The following is a 23,364-nucleotide window of genomic DNA, read 5'->3' as shown; positions in this document are numbered from 1 at the left end:
TAGGCAAGAAGCAGATACAGTAAGACGCGAGGTAACCTGTAGATGCAAACCAACAACAAATATTTATATACCTCTTTTCGACCACAGTTCCCAAAGCGGTTTACATAGAGAAATAAATCAATAAGATGGATCCCTGTCACCAAAGGGCTCACAGTCTTAAAATAAACATAAAGTAGACACCAGCAGCAGCCACTGAAGGGATGCTGTCCTGGGGCTGGATAGGGTCAGTAACTCTCCCCCTACTAAATAAAGAGAATCACCACTTTAAAAGGTGCCTCTTTGCTCAGTTAGCAGGGATACATATCTCTCTCTCTCTCTCTCTCTCTCTCTCTCTCTCTCTCTCTCTCTCTCTCTCACACACACACACACACACACACACACACACACACACTAAAGGGGCAAAAAAACCCAACTCCAAATTGCCCCATATAACTCAATGGAAAGGAATGTCTATGAACTCAGAGGGCAGTTAACAGACAATCAGTTGAGAGGAGCTAATGGAACCCAGTGGTGGTGGTGTGGGGGACTTGAACAAAAAGAGCAGGAAATCTATCAGCTTGAAGAATACTCCCTCAATACAGTCACAGTTTAAAAGCCTTTTGTCTTCTCACAAGCCATTTCACAACTTTGTGTTTCTAAGAGGGAAGGGGTTTGGCACATTTAAGCTCTGGGTGTGGAGGATTAATTCTGTGGCACCTGCACAGCTCTGAGGCAGTGACCCAAACTGAAGAGCTGTGCTTCTGAACATTAACTCTTGAAACTTCAGGGCTGGATGCAAAGGAATTGGGACTGAGCACCAATGCCCAAAAAACCCGAAAGTAGTGGGGGGAACTGTATGTTAAGTAAGACCCATGTTCAAGCAAGGACTTTGAAGTTAGCGTTTGCTTTTTCACCGTGCTCAGGTACAGACTTGGGTCACTCATGCACACTAAAGAGGTGCATGAATCTTGCTCAAATCCATATGCGTGTGAATCTAACTCGAATTTATTCATTCAAAATCATTGAATAGAGTGGAGATTTGATCAAATTGATTCGAATTCAACTTCAGTCGAAATTGGTCACATTTGGTCAAATTCTATTTGACTTGGCAAATTCGAATTGATTCAATCGATTCTCCACTCTAATCAATAGTTTTGAATAGATTCAAGTTAGATTCAAATTCAAATCGATTCAAGTGAGATCCATGCCCATTCCTAAGGCACACCGGTGAGAGGGTACCGCAACATTCCATACTTAGCATCCCTATTTTCTGCTGCCTGTCCCTGATAAATTCACAGTCCCTCTTTTTGTCCTATTTTGCCTTGTGGGAGTTATTATGAGGCTGCCTCCAGAAAGGCTGCTAGTGTGAGTTGCTGAAGTCGCAGTTCCTCAGGTTTTCAGCTCCTTCCTCTCTGCATCTCCAGAAGTTACATCACTGAGTTGAGAGCAGATGCATCTTGTCTCCACGGCACTGCACCTGCAATGCACATTTCAAATACTGAAGCTGGAAAGGTTGGTTTTGTCCTTGGGATGAAGTATTATACATGAAGTTCCGCTTTCCTAGTGTTTCCAGCCAAAAGGGCAGACACCCCATCGGTTTTTGAATCAGTCCTTTGTTTTTGAATCATTGAATCAGTACTTTAAAGGAAAAGTGGTATATAAATATTCATGCAGCCTGTTTACATAGAAGAAAGGAAGGAGGGAGGGAGGGAGCAGGGGCGTAGCAAGGTTGGAGTGGGCCAGGAGACAAGATTTTAAAATGTGCCCCTCTCACTGAACCTCAGCTCATGAAGTAAAGAAATCTTAAATGAGGCTGAATAGTGGTAGCAAAAAGCATAGTAAAATCTGTGTGTGTGTGTATGTATATGTATATGTATATGTACTGTATATGTATGTATGTATATATAGAGGGGGGGGGAGACACCATGATCATGAAGGTGGTTTTCCCAGGGTGAGGCTCATCCATTTCACTTCACAATTTCCCCAAATGTGGGGGGAAATACGGGAAACTCGACTGCATAATTTGTGGTAGTGGGGAACTGCATTCGCGCTTTCTATACTATCTATCTATCTATCTATCTATCTATCTATCTATCTATCATCTCCTATGTGCCACAATAGAACATCATCCTAAATTATTTTTTAAAAGGTTTTGTAAATTGTGGACGATGCAAGTCATTTAATGGCACTAGAGAAAGACATGCTATTCTGGTAGCTCCAGGTCTTAACTCTCACATCAGTTTCGGAGGATGAATACAACTGAAGGAAGCCCGGGCGGGTGCATGGCTGGGGAATTCAGTCATGTGACTTGCCTCGGGGGGGGCCAAGGCAGGGGGCCCCAGACAATTGTCTCCCCTTGCCCTATTAGAGTTACGCCCCTGAAGGAAGGAAGGAAGGAAGGAAGGAAGGAAGGAAGGAAGGAAGGAAGGAAGGAAGGAAGGAAGGAAGGAAGGAAGGTTCCCTCTCCCCAAAGGGCTCACATTCTAAAAAGAAACACACAGTAGACACCAGCAACAGCCACTGAAGGGATGCTGTGCTGGGGTTGGACAGGAACAGTTCCTCTCCCCCTGCTCAGTATAAGAGATCCTCCACTTTAAAAGGAGCTTCCTTGCTCAATTAGCAGGGGTTATGTGCAGGAAGGGCTAGGAATCACTCTGAATAGTTGCTGCCAGTCAGTGTAGTCAATACTCAGTTGGAATGGACCAGAAGTAGATTTAGCCACGGACCTCGGGGACCAGGTCCGTGGCCTCCTGCCTCCTGGGGGGCCACCGAATGATTGGGGGACGTCCCAGAGCCCTTCTGGGGCAGCAGTGTGAATATGAAACATTCACATGGCCCCACAATGTGAATATGGAACATCACATGCCGGTGATGCCATGGCATGCGACGTTCCATATCCACACTGTGCAGGCGCGCCCGCCAGACAGGCTGCCACTGCGGGGGCGGGGGCTGCTCACCCACCCTCTGTCCGCAGACCTTGCAGCCTTGTTAAAAATCAGAAACTCTGAGTGGCAAGGTCATTCTAAAGGCTCAGACATCAAAGCCTACAGAACAGGAAGGCTCGGCTCTTTCTTGCTGGCCACGTATTCAGCAGTCTCTTGAGTTTGGAGGACTGATTTCAGTCTGTGGGACACTTCGTGATAAGTAATCCCTGCCTCTACGCCTGAGCAATTCTGCAAGTTGCCAGCAACTTTATGGAGCAGATGTACAGCCCTCGCCCTGAATGCTGCTAGTCTCTCTGCTTTAGATAACAACTAGATTCCTGCTCAGGTGGGTGTTGAGAAGTGTTGCAGACCGTGGAGTAGGATTCAGCTGATGCCAGGGATTGAAGCTGGGACCTTTCTACATACAGAGCACTGAGCTTTGGTTCTTGCCCATGAAACATTTCATAATAGGGGCCTGGGAGATAAATGGTAGGAAATCGTCCGCCAGCTAAATTTAAGGACATAGGAAGCAGCCTTCCACAGAGTCAGACCATTCAGGGACTAAGCCACCATTGAGCAAACGGGTTCAAAGAACTCAGGCCGCCACCAATCAGGGACCGCACCTGGCACCCCTGCCACACCCCCTACGCCTGACGTCAGATGCAGGGGGTGTATCTTTGCTTGCAAACGGGACCGCATGGCCAGAGCGGCTCTCTCATTTGTAAGCAAAGATACACCCCCTGCGTCTGATGTCAGATGCAGGGGCGGGGCTTAGCACCTGACATCAGACTAAGGGCTGCCGTGGTGAGCTTGACCCAGGCTGCCGCTGGCCTCCCTCCACCCCTGACACCATTGGTCCACCTAGCTCAGTATTGTCTACACTGACTGGCAGCAGTTTCTCCAAGGTTGCAGGCAGAAATCTCTCTCAGACCTATCTTGGAGATGCTGCCAGAGAGGGAAATTGGAACCTTCTGCTCTTCCCAGAGTGGCTCCATCTCCTGAGGGGAATATCTTACCATGCTCACACATGTCTCCCATTCAAATGTGAACCACAGCAGACCCTGCTTAGCAAAGGGGACAATTCATGCTTGCTACCACAAGACCAGCTCTCTCCACAGTGTATTGTCACTCTACACTGACTGGCAGTGGATCCAAGCTTTCAGGCAAGAGTTTCTCCTGGGATTGCCTCCTTTCCCAGGAGTTTTTCCAAACAGATTGGAAGACCTGGAGAGTAAACCTACTACCTGGAGAGTAAACCTGGGACTTGTTGCATGCAAGGCAGATGCTCTGCCTCTGAGCTACATCTCCCATCCTCAGTGTGTGGCCAGGCAACTGTTAAAAGGCACCAGAGGAGAGCCAGCAAAAAAGAAAAAGAAAAAAGGTGGCAATCCTATTCTGCACCCATCAAACTGGCAGTTGTCAGGCACCATTTTAATACATCACCTTTATATTGTACTTCTGAGTGTTCGAAGTTGTCCCTGCAACAGCTCTCTAAGGACTGTGGTAATCCCCAGTGGTGCTGAGGCGGTGAGAAAACTGATTTGCAAAGTAGTGCATGAGCCAGCTGGGGTGGCCTGTACCATCTGGGGGGATTCATGTTCATTGTGAGTGCTGACAAAATCTACATCCCTAGAGATGGAAAAGAGGTGATCGCAAGCTAAGACATTCAGCTTTCGGCATGTTCTCATGCTTTCCTTTTCCTGAGCATCAGGTCTGCAGCAACCAAATGTGCAATGGTGTTTTAAAAACTTTTAAAAGTTTTAGAAACACTAAAATGACTACAATTTTTTAAATCAAAGTTGTCAGAAATGATGATTTCCCAGGAATGTCCTCCAAATATTACTCCAAGGAGAGAATACAATTTGTTCATTGTTACCCTGCTAACTTGGCAAAGAGGCACCTTTTAATGTGGTGATTCTCTTTATTTAGCAGGGGGAGAGTAACTGGCCCTACCCACCCCCAGCACAGCATCCCTCCAGTGACTGTTGCTGGTGTCTGTCTTATGTTTCTTTTAGATTGTGAGCCCTTTGGGGACAGGGAGCCATCTTATTTGTTTATTATTTCTCTGTGTAAACTGCCCTGAGCCATTTTTGGAAGGGCGGTATAGAAATCGAATAAAATAAGAAGAAGAAGAAGAAGAAGAAGAAGAAGAAGAAGAAGAAGAAGAAGAAGAAGAAGAAGAAGAAGAAGAAGAAGAAGAAGAACAGGCACTAAGAACAAATGCAATAAGAGCAAAAGTAAAAAAATCCACAACAAACAGGAAGTGCCACCTTTGTAAAGAAGCAGATGAAACAGTGGACCACCTAATCACCTGTTGTAAAAAGATCGCACAGACTGACTACGAACAAAGGCACAACAAGGTAACAGGGATGATACACTGGAACATCTGCAAAAAATACAAGCTACCTGTAGCCAAACATTGGTGGGACCATAAAATTGAAAAAGTTGTCAAAAATGAAGATGCAAAAATATTATGAGACTTCCAACTACAAACAGACAAACATCTGCCACACAATACACCAGATATAACTGTAGTCGAGAAGAAAGAAAAACAAGTCAAAATAATCGACATAGCAACACCAGGGGATAGCAGAATAGAAGAAAAAGAAATGGAAAAAATCACAAAATACAAAGATCTACAAATTGAAATTGTAAGGCTGTGGCAGAAAAAGACCAAAATAATCCCAGTGGTCATTGGCGGCCTTGGGTGCAGTTCCAAAAGACCTTGAAGAGCACCTCAACACCATAGGGGCCACAGAAATCACCATCAGCCAATTACAAAAAGCAGTTTTACTGGGAACAGCCTATATACTGCGATGATATCTATAACAATTGACAATAAAATTCAGCCGTCCCAGGTCCTTGGGAAGGACTCGATGTCTGGATAAAACAAACCAGTCAATAACACCTGTCTGACTGTGTAAACAAGATAATAATAATAATAGCTATCAGTGCAACAGTGCAATTGCCTATTTCTAGGGGTAGACGTTGCCCAAAATCAAGATGAGCTTTTGCTTCCTGAAATGGTACTCATGGCCAACATTTCTGGCCCTGGCTCATGGACAAAGGGCCACCCAATCAGAGCTCACTGCAAATGCAAGATCTAGATCATACGGATGTGCAAATAAATTCAAATTCTGTGTGATACGAATGATTTGTATTTGAATCAAACCACCCCTTAAAGGGCAATTCGAGTCGAATTTGAATAGAGTTTTCAAAATTAGATTCGAGTTCTATTTGAGAGCTGTTTGGCACCATTTAAAAACCATTCAGGCCCCCTGATTGGTTAAAAGGGCACCCAAACAGGGTTGATATGATTCAAATTTGATTTGAATTCAAATCAAAATTTCAGAACAGATTCAAATTTGATTTGAATTTGAAATGAATTTTTCTAATTTGATTTGAATTCAAAGCAAATAAAAAAATTCATTTCATGCACATCACTACTACATCAGGGAATCTCAGACTTGGGTCCCCAGATGTTGTTGAACTACAACTCCCATCATTCCCAGCTGATGACCAAGTTTGAAAACACCCCTGATCTAGAGATCTTGATGCATTATCAAGATCTCTTCCCAACTAAGGTCCACCAGCCCTTGTATCAGGGCAACTAGGTAATATTGTCCCTGCAGTATAAAGAAATAGCCTTCACCAAGAAGCTGATGGGCCCAAATGGCCAAGCAAACAGTGCCTTGTCCCCTAAAGGCGAAGGATGTCGTTGGCTAATTAGCCCAGCGGCTTGCAGAGACTGAAGGTTGTGCCTGACTCTTCCAGTGCTCGGCTGAAGTCCTGAAACACCAAATCCAATTAGCTCACCCGAAGAAGTAAAAGCCCTGCTCATAAAATTATCATTGTGGCCATAAAATGATCCATCCCTCTTCTCAAACTGAGCACAAGCACTTAACTCCCTGACCTGCCTGGCTCATTGACTGCTGCAGGGCTGACTGGAATACCAAAAGCGGCAAAGTGGAACCAGTGCCTGCCTGGCTGAGCCTCAGCCTGGGGAGAGGCAAGGACCGAGCAGCCCCAAGCCTTGCAAAAAGGCTCTTTGATCTAAGGCCAGAGGGCGGACCTGATAAACCGTCAGATCAGTGTTTCAAAGGATTGAACTAGCTGGCTCCACCGTCGCACAGATTGCAGGCATGTGGTACCAAAGGATGATGCTAAACAGCATAGCCTGTAAGTAGCTGGGATAGGGGATACGGCTCAAGGGCAGAGGATCTAATTAGCTGACGACATCCTTGCATGCCGAAGGTCCCAGGTTCAATCCCTGGCAGCACCGCCAGCTTAGGGCTGGGAAAGGCTCCTGTCTGAAATCATGGAGAGTTGCTGCCAGTCAGTGTAGAGCAGGGGTTCCCAACCTGTGGTCCTCCAGATGTTGCTGAACGACACCTCAGGAGTTACTGAACTACTCAGGAGTTGTCGTTCAGCGACATCTGGAGTACTGCAGGTTGGGAACCTCTGATAAGGCGAGCATTGAACTCGATCAGGCCTGCTCATCTTTGGCCCTCCTGCAGATGTTGGCCTACAGCTCCCATAATCCCTGGCTATTGGCTACTGTGGCTGGGGCTGATGGGAGTTGTAGTCCAAAAACAGCTGGGGGGGCTAAATTGAGCGGGCCTGAGCTAGATGGATCAATGGTCTGACTTAGTATACAGCAGCTTCCTATGCTCCCAGTTTGGTCTTCTAGAGCAGGGCTGCTCAACTTCGGCCCTCCTGCAGATGTTGGCCTGCTTTTCCCATAATCCCTGGTTATTGGCCACTATGGCTGGGGATTGTGGGAGCTGTAGTCCAAAAACAGCGGTAGGGAGGCAGGCTTGCTCTACATCGTTGTAAACTCTCTCAAATAAGGGTCAGCCTCATTAGCCTGGCAGTACAAACGGCATTCCTAGCAGGTGTTTACTACTCTCCTTCCTATCCCTTTGTTGGTCAAATATTTTGGTACACGGATATTTTAGGATAACACTTCTAAAGAAGGAAACCAGCCCAACAGCTCTACAATCTTCTGCGCAACACATTGTCAGACAGAAAGAGGACAGGTCACATGCTCTGGTTGGGGGAGGGATCCATTTATTTACAGAACAAGGCCACAAAAAAATGTTAGTAGCTGTGCCATAGCTGGCACGGTTAGAAAAGTAGACATCCAACAGGAAGACAGCATTTGTCGCTTCCAATGTCTCCTGTAACAGGGATCCTCAGATGTTGTTGACTGCAGCTCCCATAATTCCCAGTGATGGGCCATTGTAGCTGGGGGATGCTGGGAGTTATAGTCAACAACATCAGGAACTCCCTGTTGCAGGGGACACTGGTTGCTACATGGGTAACTCTCCTGCAAGAATGGAAAAGAGCAAGAGGACAAAGGACTGCCGAAATATTTTAAGGCCGCGTTCTTCACTGCAAGGCATGGGAGCAAGTGTGGCTCCCTGACTGATCATTTATTAGCCCTGTGCAAAACTTCAGCCAAAGCCAAATATTCCACACAACCCCTCTGGCACCATGCAGTGCAGCACTCCCCCCACCCCCGTGCTAGCAGGACTCCTTTAAAGGAAACAGAGCCCTTTTGAGCCCTAGCGCCATCTTGCACGTGGAACCCTGGGAAGTGTAGTCCTTCCTGACACTTTCCGCATAGAGCTCTACAGGGAAAGCCCTAGGAAAGACTACATTTCCCAGCGGTTCATGCACACCTTCTTAGATGGCGCTGGGGCTTGACAGAGCTCTGTTTCATACCCCACCCCCAGCACTAGGGAAAGTGCAGCAGTTGCAGAGCTCAGCATGCTGGGAAATAGCTCTCACACTGGAGTGGGGCGGGGTCATTTTGAAGATTCTCCTTGCTTTTGTTTTTGCTTTTTTAAACAAAACCACTCCAAGCTGGATGAGGATAGCAGTGGGAGATAGACCCAGACGAAACCTTGAAGATTCATGGCCCTGCAAATCAATGGTAAAGAGAGGACCAGAAACAGTTGACCCCCACCCCTTCGAAATGTCCTTGCAAGCCGGCAGGCCAGATGGTGGCACAGCCTGATGGATCCTGGGAGGGACGCCAACAACAAAAAGCCCAGAGGATTTTTCTTCATTAGCCCGACACTGATCTCTGCAACAGAGGCTCATGTGAAGCTCAGATCTTTGTAGAGGTGCCAACCAGCCAGGGGAAAAAACTCATCCGGCCAGCTGCTGTGCCTTTCAAAGAAGGCTGAGATGCAGAAGCCAGCAGGTGAGACTTTAATGGCAGGGAGCTAAACACGGTCACCTGCTAATTGCTGCAGGTCAAACTGCTGTTAAAGGCTTGGAAGAAACTGGCGTGCAAGCTGGCAGATGCAAACTGTGTCATCAAAGGAGGCTGGAAAGCTAGGGAGAAATGGTAACAGAGAAGCTCTGATCTGCTGAAGATGGGACCGGCTGAATTCCAGAAAAAGGGGCGAGAGCTGGTCTTGTGGTACTGAGCGTGGTCTGCCTTGGTTTGCACTTGGATAGGAAAGAGGATGTGAGCACTGTAAGATATTCCACTTAAGAGATGAGGCTCAGTGGAAGAGCATCTTCTTTGCATGCAGAAGGTCCCAGTCAGGTTCACTTTCTGGCAGCTCCAGGTAGAGCTAGCAGAGACTCCTACCTGCAACCTTGGAAAGCCTCTGCCAGTCAGTTCAGACCATCCTGAACTAGATGGGCCAATGGTCTGACTCTGGAAGAGGCAGCTTCCTATGTTCCTGTGACCAACTGGGATGGGATATATGCAGGTTCCTTCTTCCATACATACTCCAAGAAATGTTATGGTAGAGCCTGGGGATCAGTCTCTTCCTGGGAGCAGATCTGAAGCATAATCTTTCCTCAGTCTTGTGGTACTCCAGGAATGATGGCCAATTGGTCTCAAGGCTCACAAGCTGTTCCCTTCATCAGTCTGAGGAACACCTACAGAAATCCTTCCCTGGAGCAGGAATTCAGAAGGCCACAAATTCAGGCTCGTTGATCACGACCTGGATTCAGAAAGCCCTACTGGCCAACAGGAGGTGCCCCCCAGCTGGCATCACAGCTCTCTGATCCCGACAGACCCCTCCTGAAGAAGCGTGAGATGGCTCACTTCTCTTGGCCTTGCCACTGCTTCTGTGCTTCTCAGGGCTTGTTTCCTCTCCCTTGGCTTTGAACAGCCAACTTTTCTGCGACTGATTCTCCTCCTCCTTTTGGAATGGCAAAGGTTCCTGACCCAGGGTCCTGGGTACTAGTGACAGAAGCTTGCTTGGCACCAGCGGGTTCATCTGGATAGCTGATTGAGTCAGACACGTAGGCACCTGGAAAAGAAACAGGTTGTTACTAGTATTGCCTTTGGGTACGTGGGTGGATGGGTGGGTTGGGAAGGGGAAATTTAGACAGGCACAATCAAGGTTATTGTTCCTGCCCATCCCAGAGCAAGCTCCAGGCAAGGGCAAAAAGCCACCACCTCTTTGACTATTAGGAGGAAAATCCTGCACACATGAACTGGTCATAGAGGAGAGGAGAGGAGAGGAGAGGAGAGCCGGTCTTGCGGTAGCAAGCTAGCTAAGCAGGGGGGCATTTGAATTGGAGACCACATATGGTTGCATTTGAATGGGAGACCACACATGTGCACTCTAAGATATTCCTCTCAGGACCTTTGGATATTTCCACCTGGCAAGGCCATTCCTAATGGAAGCTCTCTTTCCTGCCTGCTGAGGCACAAAGGTGTGGGGGCCCATCAAGACTCCATCAGTCAGGTGGAGCATTAGAAATCAATGGGTTCCCCCCCCCCATGAGGCAGCTCTAAGCTCAACTCACTGAATCTCTCGGGCTGCTCATAGACTTCCAGTAGGAGGAGAGGCCATCCCGGCAGTTGCTAACCCCTTTCCTTGAAGATCAGGCCACTTCTAGCAACATTTGAAAAAGCGTTTGCTGAAGCGGAGGTGTGATGACCTAAATTGGCAGTGAGCCGAGCAGCACTGCAAGCCGGCATCACATGTGGCGACCTGATGCAATGAACACCCAGGCTCATGTGCCTGGCACAGCGGGGTGGGGGGATGGGAGAGGGGGTTTCCACAGGTGCCGCTGGCTAAGTTGCAGTCATGCAGGGGGTTGAAAAGCAGCCGCAATGGAACAGAGGATCATAGGAGAGCTGGTCTTGTGGTAGCAAGCATGACTTGTCCCCTTAGCTAAGCAGGGTCTGCCCTGGTTGCATATGACTTGATGTGTGAGCACTGCAAGATATTCCCCTTAGGGGATGAAGCCACTTTGGGAAGAGCAGAAGGTTCAAAGTTCCCTCCCTGGCAGCATCTCCAAGATAGGGCTGAGAGAGATTCCTGCCTGCAACCTTGGAGAAGCCACTGCCAGCTTGTGAAGACAATACTGAGCTGGATAGACCGATGGTCGGACTCAGTATAAGGCAGCTTCCTATGTTCCTAAGTTGCCTTCTACTGAGTCAGACCATTGGTCCATCTAGCTTAGGATTGTCTACCCAGACTGGCTGCAGCAAGGTTGCAGGCAGGAGCCTCTCCCAGCCCTATCTTGGAGATGCCAGGGAGGGGACTTGGAACCCTCTGCCTGCAAGCATGCAGGTGCTCTTCCCAGAGTGGCCCCATCCCCTAAGGATGCTCATATGTCTTACAGTGTTCACACATGTAGTCTCCCATTCACATGCAAACCAGGATATGCCCTGCTTAGCAAATGGGACAGTCCATGCGTGCTACCACAAGACCAGCTCTCCTCATTGCCCTGGTCTGCCCAGCTCTTAAAGGTATAGGGATCTCTAATGCTGGAAGCATGGCCATCCCTGCTCTCTGGGCGGATGGATGCCTGTTTGCAACATCCAAACGGAAGGCAAGCCAAACAAATCCCAGGGGCTTGTCCTCATGATCAAAATCCGGGGAGAAGGAGTGCCCAGCCCAGGTAGGAAAGCCATGAGTGCTCTCAGCTGGTGGCCATATGTTCGGAAAGATCAAGCGGTGAGGAGGGGGCGTGATCGTGTAGAGCCGGGAGCTGGTCAGGATGAAAGTGGCCAATCCACATTCTGTCCCCAGCACTGTGTCGAGGGTGGATGGAAAGCCGTTCTACTCAGCTCCAGGCTCCTGGGGAGGAGAACTGGATGTCCTCTTTGCTATGCAGGGTCTGCTCTGGTTTGCATTTGGATGGGTGACTACCATGCATGTGAGCACTTTCTCCTCGAAGACATTCCCCTAAGGGGATGGCTTCTGCTTGAAATCTTGGGAAGCTGCTGCCCGTCAGTGCTCACAATACTGAGCTAGATGGACCAAGGGTCTGGCTCAGTATAAAGCAGCTTCTTATGTTCCTCTGGGAGGATGCACGGTTCTTCTACTCCGGCTGGGCACCCCTCCGGTCCTGTGATGAACAGCCCTCATTTCTGTCATTTGCTCGCCCCAGCTAGGCCAGACACAGAGCCGCCTTCACGTCATGCCTGCTGGACGTAGTGCCTTCTGTCTCTAGCCATCCAGCCCAGCCGAGGTCAAAAGCCTTGCAGGACAAGCAACGTGTCCCAGCCTGGAGCAACAGAGCCCTCAGTCAAACCTGACAGATTGGGGCTCTCTTGGAATGACAAGCATCTGCGTTCCCAGCTGGAAGGGATGCCTCCGGCACCACCGAGCCGAAATCAGATGGGGATATTGATGGATGCTCCCAGTTACTGGAACAATGGCTGTTGACCTTGTGATCCCGACAGGAAGGACACGTGACCCCTTTCTGCAGGGCTTCTCGGTGGCCTTCTGCCGTGGTGGCTGGGGATGGTGGGAGTTAGAGGAAGGTGGAAACTGGCTTATATTCCGTCAGATCATTGGTCCATCTAGCTTGTACTGTCTACACTAACTGGAAGTCGCTCTCCAGAGTTTCGGGCAGGGATCCTTCCCAGCCCTCCCTTAAGATGCCAAGGACTAAACCTGAAACCTTCTGCATGCCACAGAGGTGCTCTACCCCATCCTTCCCAGAGGAAGCTGCCTTATTCCGAGTCAGAAGACCATTGGTCCATCTTACTCGGTATTGTCTACACCAGTGGTTCCCAACCTAAACATTGTAGCTGAGAATGATGGGAGTTGTAGTTCAACAACATCTGGAGGAACCCAGGTTGGGAACTACTGTTCAACACTGACTGGCAGCAGCTCTCCAAAGTTTTGAGTGGGGGGCCTCTCTCAGCCCTACCTGGAGATGCTGCCAGGGTTTGAACCTGTGGCCTTCTGCATGCAAAGCAGATGCTCCACCACTGAGCTATGGCCTCGTCCCCCTTAGGGGACTATCTTACAGCAAACAGCACTCATGCGTATTCACCCATCCAAATGCAAACCAGGGCAGGCCCTGCTTAGGTCATGCTCACTGCCAAAGAAAACCTAGCTCTCCTCCCTTGTAGTCCAAAAACTCTGCATCTCCCCTGGATGGGATCAATACCACCTCTGCTGCAAATTAATTTACAATGAATTTGCAATTAATTTAATTGCAATTAATTTAACACAATTAATTGTTGCCATTAATTTAACCAAACTCGGAGAGGGCCATTAGTAACCAATGACATCCAACAGCCATCCAAATCAGCATCCAAATCATCCCTCTTTTCAGAAGCACAGAAGACCAGACAGACTTGCCGTTGGTTCCTGGTAAGGCCGAAGTGAGTCGCTGGATCTCCGCCGGTGCTGCCGTCCTTTGCTCTCCCAACTTTGGAGCCGCGCTCCAGTTCTCTGCCTGCTGCATATACTTGGCTTCCATCTCATCCACCCAATCTGTGTTCCACTCCCACACTGGAAGGGGCTGGGCCCTGGGCTTCTGCGGGGCTTCCTCCAAGCTCTCCAAGGAAGTGTGTGGATGCAGGATTCCATCGAGGGGAGATGGGGAGGGCAAGAAGTCTGCAGGGAAGAAGAGCGAGCACATCAGAATGCCATAGAGATAGGAATGTAGGAAACTGTCTTATAAGAAGGCAGAACCTTGGCCCATCTAGCTCAATCCCATCTATGCTGATTGGAAGTAGCACTCCAAGGTTTCAGGCAGGAATTTTTTCCCCCAACCCTACCAGGAGATGCTGCAGGGATTGACCCAGGGACCTTCTGCATGCAAGCAGATGCTCTCCCATTGAGTTACAGCCCTGATCCCGAAGGGGAATATCTTTACGGTGCTCACATGTAGTCTCCCATCCAAAAGAAAACCCAGGCAGACCCTGCTTAGCAAAGGGGACAATTCATGCTCGCTACTACAAGACCAGTTCTCTTCCTCAAGAAAAAGAAGAAAAATCCCTGTTGGAGCAGGCCAAAGGCCCATCTATGCCAGTATGTAGTGGTCATCCAGGTGCATTGTACATCTTCACAAAGTGGTCATCCAGGTACACCTGAGATGCCCACAAGGAGGGGAAAGAGGGCAGCTGTCCCCTCCTGTTGGTGTTCCCTAGAATGTGGTATTCCACAGTTTAACTAAGCACTGTGTAAAGAAATACTCTGTTTTACTACTACAACAACAAATATTTATATACTGCTCTTTGTCCTGAATCTCCGAGCATTTTGCTTCAACCAATGACTGGCGTTTGCTGTAACAAGGATTCCTAGATGTTGTTGACTATGACTCCCATAATCCCCAGCCAAAGGCCACTGCAGCTGGAGATGATGGGAGTTGTAGTCAATGACTTCTAGGAACCCCTGTTACAGAGAACACTGTTGATGGCCCCCAGGTACTCATATGAGAGAGGGATGGGGAAATGCCCACATCAGCACCCATTGAAGAACACAGGGAGATAGACAGCTAGGCCTTGGAGCCAGAGACCATTGAGGACCCGCTTTTCAATTTGTTTCAGATTCTAACTGGATTCTGAAAATTCGTCTTGAATTAAAATAAAATTTAAATCTGGTCCAAAAATTCAATTCCAGTTCAAATCAAATTCAAATCGATTCGATCCTGTCTTGTCAACTTTTTTAACCAATCAGGGGGCCTGAATAGTTTTTTTAAAGGTGCCAGACAGCTCTCAAATCAAATTCAAATTAAATTTCAAAAATTCAATTTGAATTTGAATCAAATTGACCTTTTAAGGGGTGATTCAATTCAGATTCGAATCACTCGAATCGCCCAAATTTGAGTTGCACATCCCTACAAAATACTGGTGCAACAGCAGCCAGATAAAGCCAGTCTATTCTTTAATCCAGAATATCTCAGGAAAGGCCACAGCTGTTAGTATGAGTGCAAAGAAGGGAAGCATCTGGCATGTTACCCAGAAAGGAGCAGTGTGTGTCATGTCACAGGCAAAATGTCACACCCCCATTCTTTGCTTTAATACATTGGAAGCAACTCGTAACACCTTCCCTCCTCACAATTGCTAATGCAGTTTTGAATCTCCACTTTGCACCCGCAAAGTGAGTGGAAGTGATGGGGACATTAAAAAAAAAAATCCTTTCATCTCTCTGATGGTGAATGTGGCAGGATGGTTTTAAGGGTGTTAAAGGGTAAGTAATCTGTCTGAAGAAGATTGAAGGTACCCCTGTAGACACATGCTTTTTGCAGCACAAGGTGATCATGAATCCAAACATACGGAGAACCAAATGATCACGAGGTCGGAGGACCTTCCTTCTGAGGAAAGGGTAACAGGGGACAGACATGGTAAACATTTATAGGAACAGAGCATGCTGCCTTCTACTGAGTCAGACCATTGGTCCATCCAGTTCAGGATTGTCCACACAGACTGGCAGCAGCTCTCGAAAGTTTCAGTCAACAGTCTCTCCCATCCCTACCGAATTGGAACCTGGGACCTTCCGCATGCAAAGCAGATGCTATGGTCCCATCCCCTTAGGGGATTATCTTACAGCGTTCGCAGTGTTGCCCATCCAAATGCAAGCCACGAAGACCCTGCTTAGCAAAGGGGACAATTCATGCTCACTACCACCAGACCGGCAATCCTCCTCAAAGTGCTCTATAAATATTAAAGGACTGAGACATCATTCAGTAAATGCAAATGCTTATAAGGTAAAGATATAGGTGTAGGTGTGTTTTTCAGAATGTACCCACAGCGGGGAAGAGAAGGAATCATCACGAAGCATATATATTCAGCCCCTGCTTTTGATTCTGAACAGCTTATGCTTGCATCTTTATGGAAATGCTAGAAAGGACAAAATCCAGGGGACTAAGGAACTCATAATCTGAAAATGCCTCCATTTCTGCCAATTGCTGCCGTAGAATCGTCCCCGGCCTTCTTCCTCTATGCTATTTGCAAAATGGTCATGAACAAAGATGAGACGCCACAGGACCTGAACCCACGATTTCCCACAAGCACGTTCAGAATGCGCTGAGGCTGATCCCCTGAGTGCTTTGGAATGAAGCATGCTGTGATGCAAAATGCAGGAAATCAGTTGGAAGCCCAAAGGGCCTGTATAGGTCAAACACTTTCCTTTGGGGGAAGGGACATCGCTGAGTTGTAGGGCACAAGCCTTGCATGCAGAAGGCCCCAGGTTTAATCCCTGGCATCTCTAGGTAGGACTGGGAAAGACCCCTGCCTGAAATCTTGGAATGCTGCTGCCAGTCAGTGCAGGCAATACTGAGCTAGATGGCCCAAGGACCAGACTCAGTATATAGCAGCTTCTTATGTCCCTATGGGAGTATGCAGCTTCATATGTTAATGAACTGTGTGTATTTGAAGCGGTGCCCTAACTCAGTGGTACAGCATCTGCTTTGCATGCAGAAAGTCCCAGGTTCACTCCTGGCAGCGTATCCAGGCAGGGTTGAAACCATGGAAGCCTGAAACCATGGAATGCTGCTGCCGGTCAGTGCAAGCAATACTGAACTAGATGGACCAAAGGCCTGACTCAGTTGGAAGCAGCTTCCTATGTTTCCTGCTAAGCATTTTTGCCCTCATTCAGTACAACAGTAGCTGACAGAACCCGGAACAGCTTCAAAGGAATCAGCTCGACCGAAAAGGCCTGGCCTCTCTTTTCGAGAAGGTGAATAGCAGCCATCGCTAGGCCGTTTGCTCAGGGATTCTCGGCATGTTTGTGCCTGCAAGGCCTTTTCCTTTTGCATTTTTGCTGGCTCCATCAATTTTGTCATTTATGGCTCAAAGTTTGCAGTACGGCAGGAAAACCCGAAACAAAAGCCTCATTCTAGCGGCAACGGAGAATTACTGCAGTGATAAATCAAGCGGCACTTTTCTGGCCGCCTGCCTTATTATGGGGAACAGAGACGGAATGGAAGTGCCCAGAACCTGAGCAGCAGATACAATATAAATCAATTCGGCTGTCAGCTGCAGAGCACAGAGAGTGGATCATGCATTGCCTGCAAGTGAACTCCACCATCCCAGAGATCCTCTCTAGGGAGGACAAGCAAATAGATGGACTCTGTTCACTCGCTTATAGGACTTGTTGCCTGGGTGGGCAAAGCAAAAGGACTCCCCATTTCATTTCTAACGACCAGGTGAGGCCCTTTGTAGACTGGGCATTTTGCGTAGATTACACTTATAGCAAAGTACAAGAAATTAAATATATGCAATATTTTTTTAACTACTGTGCTTGCAAAAGGGAAGTAAAAGGGCAGTTTGAAATTTGCAGGGTTTCGACTCCAAACATTATTCATTTTATTGAACAATGATCATTCGTGGTTCCTGAATCACAGTACATGTGAATCTGAGAACGATCTTCTGCTTCTGTTGGCATGATGCCATTTTTGAATTCATGATCTGATTCCTGAGTGTTAAAAATCTGTTGAGAACAATAATAGTCAAATTATGCTTATTATATTCAGCATTTCTTCTAAAGGGGGGCGGGGGGAATTCTATTTAAACTTTTCGCCCAGCATAGCCCGGTGTAAAAAGAACATTAATTTAATTTCAGGATTAAATTAGGCAGGAATGTTCATGCAAAATTTAGTGTCTGTAGGTGATCAGGAAGTGTGATTTTAATTTGCACAAACATTTCAAAATATATTCTAGATCCTGCCGTTACCTGTGAGGGCCTTGTCAACCTCCCGCTGCGTCAATCCAAAGCAGAAACTGTCCACTGCCAAAGACAGCGCTTGGGCAAAGTTGGCGTTCATGAGGAAGGAGCCATCCGAGGAGCTGACCAGGCTGCAGCGGGTGCTGCTCCTGCTGTCCTCCGAGACGGAGCCCCACCCGTTGAGCAGGGAGCCCCCCAGAGAGGCTTCGTCCTCACTCAGGCTGAACGAGGGAGTCCGGCAGAAGCCGCGGAAGAACTTGGTGGAACGGCCCTCGCCCTCCTCCATGTTGGGATCGTCGTCATCCAAGGAGTTGGTTTCCAGCAGTTCTGAGGCCAGCGGGGCACAGATATAGCCGTAGGTATGAGGTGGCGAGAAAACCCGAGGGCTAGCAGAGATGTCGTCATTCTGGCACCTGGGAGGGGGGGAAGTGTGCAAAGCTAGCATTGAAACTGGGGGGAAACCATTGTGGAGCCTTCAACAAGGACAATATGGGCGCCGTTAATCTGCCCTGGGAAAGACTCTACCGTGGGGTTGCATAACTTCAGCTCTCCAGCTGTTCTTGGACTACAACTCCCATCACCTCTGACTACTGGTCACTATGGCTGGGTTGATGGGATTTGTAGTCCTTCGGCTGGAGGGGCAAGGTTTTGCACCCCACTCTGTAGCGCCAACCGACCTGAGTCTCTCCGGCTGTTCTTGGACTACAACTCCCATCACCCCTGATTACTGGTCACTATGGCTGGGTTGATGGGATTTGTAGTCCTTCAGCTGGAGGGGCAAAGTTTTGCACACCACTCTGTGGCACCTGCCAACCTGAGTCTCTCCGGCTGTTCTTGGACTACAGCTCCCATCACCTCTGACTATTGGTCACTATGGCTGGGTTGATGGGATTTGTAGTCCTTTGTCTGGAGAAGCAAAGTTTTGCATCCCACTCTGTGGCGCCGACAAACTTGAGTCTCTCCGGCTGTTCTTAGACTCCAGCTCCCATCACCTCTGACTACTGGTCGAGAGCATCTCAGGCGAAAGAGACGGCAGCCAGGAAAGGAAAGCAGCAATATGGAGGTGGGTTTTAATAAGCAACGAGTCTGTGGGATTACAGAAATAGCGTCTCCTGTTAAATTACAAGGTAAGTCTCGGCCAAAAGAAAAAGGCAGTAAACAAGGCTACTGCTATTCCAGGCATGGACTTGTTCCTCTTCCCTTGACCATCCTCCCCAGCTTTTGCCCAGCTCTCCTCCTTTGCCCTCTCTCCCAACTAACCCTCTGTTGCCCTGCACACTCCAACAGGGAATCCCACCACACACGCCTTCAACTCTGAACCACAGGATTGCTCTTTTACGATCGGCAGCTCTCCCTTCAAAACTGCAGCCGAGAGCAGATTCGGCAGGGTTTGATTACCAGCGGGAGGCGAGCTCATGAACCAAGCCGGGTGACGTGCCAGGGAAACATGTCCGTGGCTACGGGGCTGGGTGCTTGATACACCACTATAATGTATACAGTCGGTGCGTGCAGAACTCCTGGGCTTTGCCCTTCCAAAACCACAGCTCCAAACTGGGCTGTCCCCGAAGGAGCCGGGAGCCGAATCACAGGCAGCGCTGAACGCAGCAATTGACGTGGGATCAAACATGGTGGTCGGCCCACATCCTGCCTCGAGGCCCAAAGAGCTCCGAAACAGCAGCCTAGCATTAAAAAGAGGGAGAGGCCAATGCTCCATGAAACCACCATGCGGCGAGTCTCTGTGAACAGGCGTGCTCGCTTGGGGCTCCTCTTCTGGATGCAGGGAATTCCCCAGAGAGGACCCAGGCAGGATCAGGAGGCAGGATCAAAAGCCTCCTGCACTGGCTGCTCTCAGTCCCCGAAAAGGCACCGTGTGAAGCCTGCAAGCTCACCCCATTCAGCAGAACGGCAGCAACCTCCCCAGAGCCATTTTGAACGCCAGAGGCAAAGGGGCTACAGCTGGGCAGACGGGGACAGCTTCACTGTCGGTTGGACATCTTCTTCATTCCCATTCATTCGCTCGGGGGGAGAGAATGAAGAAAACACCCAGCCGATTTATCTGATTATGATGACTTCATTTCTCTAAATGTGGCTAAATTTTGCTTTGTAGCTTGCAAAACATGCAAAGAGCTGCTTACTTTGACGTAGGTTCTTATTGTCTGACGCAAACTGTATGATTGTTTATCTAGTCGATAACCATAATAAAGGCTATCTATCTATCTATCTATCTATCTATCTATCTATCTATCTATCTATCTATCTATCTATCTATCTATCTACCTATCACCCAGCCAACAATGAAGCCAGCTGGGAAATGAGCTCTGGAGGACTTGACCCCATTGGGTGGTCCATGTTCACTCGACATGATTGTCCAATGGTGTTCCACCCCTGGAGGCAATGGAGAGGAATCCCTGTCCTCCACTCCAGTATGCCCAAAGTGTGTTGACTGTAAGGGCCAAATATCAGTGGTAGAGGAGCATACATTTTGCACGTAGAAGGTCCCAGATTCCGCCTCCAGCTGGAGGGTCTTGGGCAACGAGAGAACTCTGCCAGCAATCCAGAAGATTTGCTGCCCACTCGGGGAATCAGCTGTGGGCTAGATGGACCCACAGTCTGACCTCTTCCAAGGCAACTTCTGCTGCTCTTTCAGTGCAGGCTCCGACAATCCCAGACTCTGTGCCACAGGGGAGGAAGGCGTGCCAATTTTTTTTTCCCCATACCTCAGGAGGCCATGTGGCTTGGAGCTGGGAGGCCAGGGAGCTGGCATGATGCAGGACTGGCTGGGGCTTGTTAAATGCTGCTGAGAACATATGAAGCCGGCAGGCGGTCGACCCGCCTAGGCTCCAAATGGAGCTGTAATTATCTGAGTGGGATCAATGTGCTTCCCGTAACATCAGCTCCACCGTGTCCCAGCCCCAATTACAAAAGTGTAAGGAGTCAGCCTAGCGGGGTGAGCTTCCCCCAAACTGCCGAGGCAGCAGTTACAGTGCATTAGCTAATTGCAGCCCAGGTTGCTTTTGCCGGCAGCGGGGAGCTGAGGGTCTATGTTAAGACGGGGCCGTTCCCACAAGAGCGGGCTGGAGCATGGCTGCACGCCCAGGAGGTCTTCAATCCATGCCAACCCCTCATCGGTCTGTGGGGCCAGAGAAGAGCTGGGCTGCTGCGACAGGCGGCCACGACGTAGCAGGGAGGAGAGAAATGGGACACGCTGGTGACTCACACATGCTGTGCATCTGGGGACTGTGCCAGAGCAGAGGCCCTGGAGGATGGGGCTGCACGACTACGGCTGGTATGCTACTGCGGATATTTATAGACCACTCTTCAACCAAAGTTCTCAAAAACGGTTTACATAGAAAAATAAATAAGATGGTCCCCTGTCCCCAAAGGGCTCACAGTCTTTAAACACACACACACACACACACACACACACACACACACACACAGCAGATACCAGCAACAGCCACTGGAGGGATGCTGTGCTGGGGTTGGATGGGGCCAGTTGCTCCCCCCCTGCTAAACAGAAGCGAATCGCCACTTTAAAAGGGGTCTCTTTGCTCAGTTAAAGTAAAGTAAATTTGTGCCGTCGAGTCGGTGTCAACTCCTGGTGACCACAGAGCCATGTGGTTTTCTTTGGTAGAACACAGGAGGGGTTTGCCAAGAGTCGACTCCGACTCGATGGCACAACCGTTCCTTTCCTTTTTAACATTGCCATCTCCCATACAGTGTGAGATAATGCCTTTCAGCATCTTCCGATATCGCTGCTGCCTGAAATAGGTGTTTCCCTTAGTCTGGGAAACATACCAGCGGGGATTCGAACCGGCAACCTCTTGCTCCCTAGTCAAGTCGCTTCCCCGCTGCTCCATGAGGTGGTTCTTTGCTCAGTTAGCAGGGGTCAACTGAACAGCGCTGTGGCGGAGCATCTGCTTTGCGTACAGAATGCTAAGCAAAGAGACCCCTTTTAAAGTGGCAGTTCTCTTCTATTTAGCAGGAGGAGAGCAACTGGCCCTACCCAGCCCCTGCACAGCATCCCTCCAGTGGCTGCTGCTGGTTTCTGCTTTATGTTTCTTTTTAGATTGGGAGCCCTTTGGGGACAGGGGACCATCTTATTTGTGTGTTATATATTTTCCTATGTAAACCGCTTTGAGGACTTTGGTTGAAAAGTGGTCTATAAATATTTGTCGTCATAGTAGGGAGTCAGCCTTACCTCTGACACGCTGCCTCCTCACTGAGTTCCAAGTATTCTGCCACCTCCTCGGGGGTCAGCACCGTTTCCCGGTCATCATTGAGGGAGATGGAGATGGAAGCAGTCGAGAGACGGCCATAGGGCAGCGTGGGGGAAGCCTGGGTCCCTTCTGGGATCTCGCTGGCGGCATGTAAGGAATCTTTGTCCTGTTGCTGAGGCTCCACAGGAGGATCCAGGTAGCAAGTGCACCTGCACCTGCAAAGCACAGAAGGATCAACACTCGTGGTGAGTTGCCAAGGACATTATTATACAGCAGGGGTTCCCAACCTGTGGTATGCCAGATGTCGCTGAACTACAACTCCCATCATCCTCAGAGACAATATATTGTGGCTGGGAGTGATGGGAGTTGTAGTTCAGCAACTATTTCTTTATTATTTCTCTATGTAAACCGCCCTGAGCCATTTTTGGAAGGGTGTTATAGAAATTGAATTAATAATAATGATGATAATAATAATCTGGAGTACCATAGGAACATAGGGAGCCATATACTGAGTCAGACCATAGGTCCATCTAACTCAGTATTGTCTACACAGACTGGCAGCAGCTTCTCCAAGGTTGCAGGCAGGAATCTCTCCCAGCCTTATCTTGGAGATGCTGCCAGGGAGAGAACTCCTAGATGCTCTTCCCAGAGCGGCTCCATCCCCAAAGGAGAATATCTTACAGTGCTCACACATCAATGCTCACACATATGCAACCAGTGTGGACCCTGCTTAGCTAAGGGGACAAGTCATGCTTGCTACCACAAGACCAGCTCTCCTCTCCTTCTTTCCACAGGCTGAGAACCTTGTCGACATTTGAAATGATTCTTTGTTTTTATGTTAAGTGAAGGACTGGCTCCAAGAGCCCTCATTTGTAAAAAGGAACTTTGCCATCTCTCTGTGAAAGACAGAGGCACTTTGGCAAAAAGGTGGCTACTTTGTTCTTCTCCTGCCAACTCATGGGAAATGAACATGAATGAACCAACACTTACTGAATGAAGAGCAAATATTCATTCATACTCATTTCCTCTTCTCTCAAAGCAGCCAGTTCAGAAGCTATTAGAAATTTTGCTCCAGCAAGCAGAGCACAACATACGCAAGCTCCCTTCTGGCCAGCAACCTGGATAGCCTGAAAAAGGGCTTAGACAAATCCGTGCAGGACAATCCTATCCATGGTTACTCGTCTTGTTGTCTGTAGGCTGCCCCCAGATTCAGAGGTAAGATGCCTCGGAATACCAGTTGCCAGGGAGCAGCAGCAGGAGAGGGGGTGTGCCTTCATCTGCAGCTTGAGGGCTTCCCAGAGGCATCTGGTGAGGTTGCTTGAGTAGATAGGCCTTGGGCCTGATCCA

At 48.7% G+C, this 23,364-nt stretch overlaps 1 protein-coding gene across 1 annotated transcript in view; it reads right to left on the bottom strand.

Annotated features, from left to right (window-relative positions):
• Nucleotides 1–7,953: 7,953 nt before the first annotated feature.
• ROBO4 (roundabout guidance receptor 4) overlaps nt 7,954–23,364 on the bottom strand; it is a 59,328-nt gene continuing 43,917 nt past the window's right edge. The window contains exons 17-20 of the mRNA XM_053268997.1: nt 21,999–22,232; nt 17,807–18,210; nt 13,487–13,744; nt 7,954–10,183 (exon numbers count right to left, since the gene is read on the bottom strand). Coding sequence (XP_053124972.1) covers nt 10,008–10,183; nt 13,487–13,744; nt 17,807–18,210; nt 21,999–22,232 — 1,072 coding nt within the window. The 3' untranslated portion in view covers nt 7,954–10,007. The remainder of the gene's footprint in view (nt 10,184–13,486; nt 13,745–17,806; nt 18,211–21,998; nt 22,233–23,364) is intronic.

The sequence above is a fragment of the Hemicordylus capensis genome, chromosome 8, assembly GCF_027244095.1.
Source record: "Hemicordylus capensis ecotype Gifberg chromosome 8, rHemCap1.1.pri, whole genome shotgun sequence".
NCBI lineage: Eukaryota > Metazoa > Chordata > Lepidosauria > Squamata > Cordylidae > Hemicordylus > Hemicordylus capensis.
Note: the sequence above shows the minus strand (reverse complement) of the source record. Positions and strands in the feature narration are given on the sequence as shown.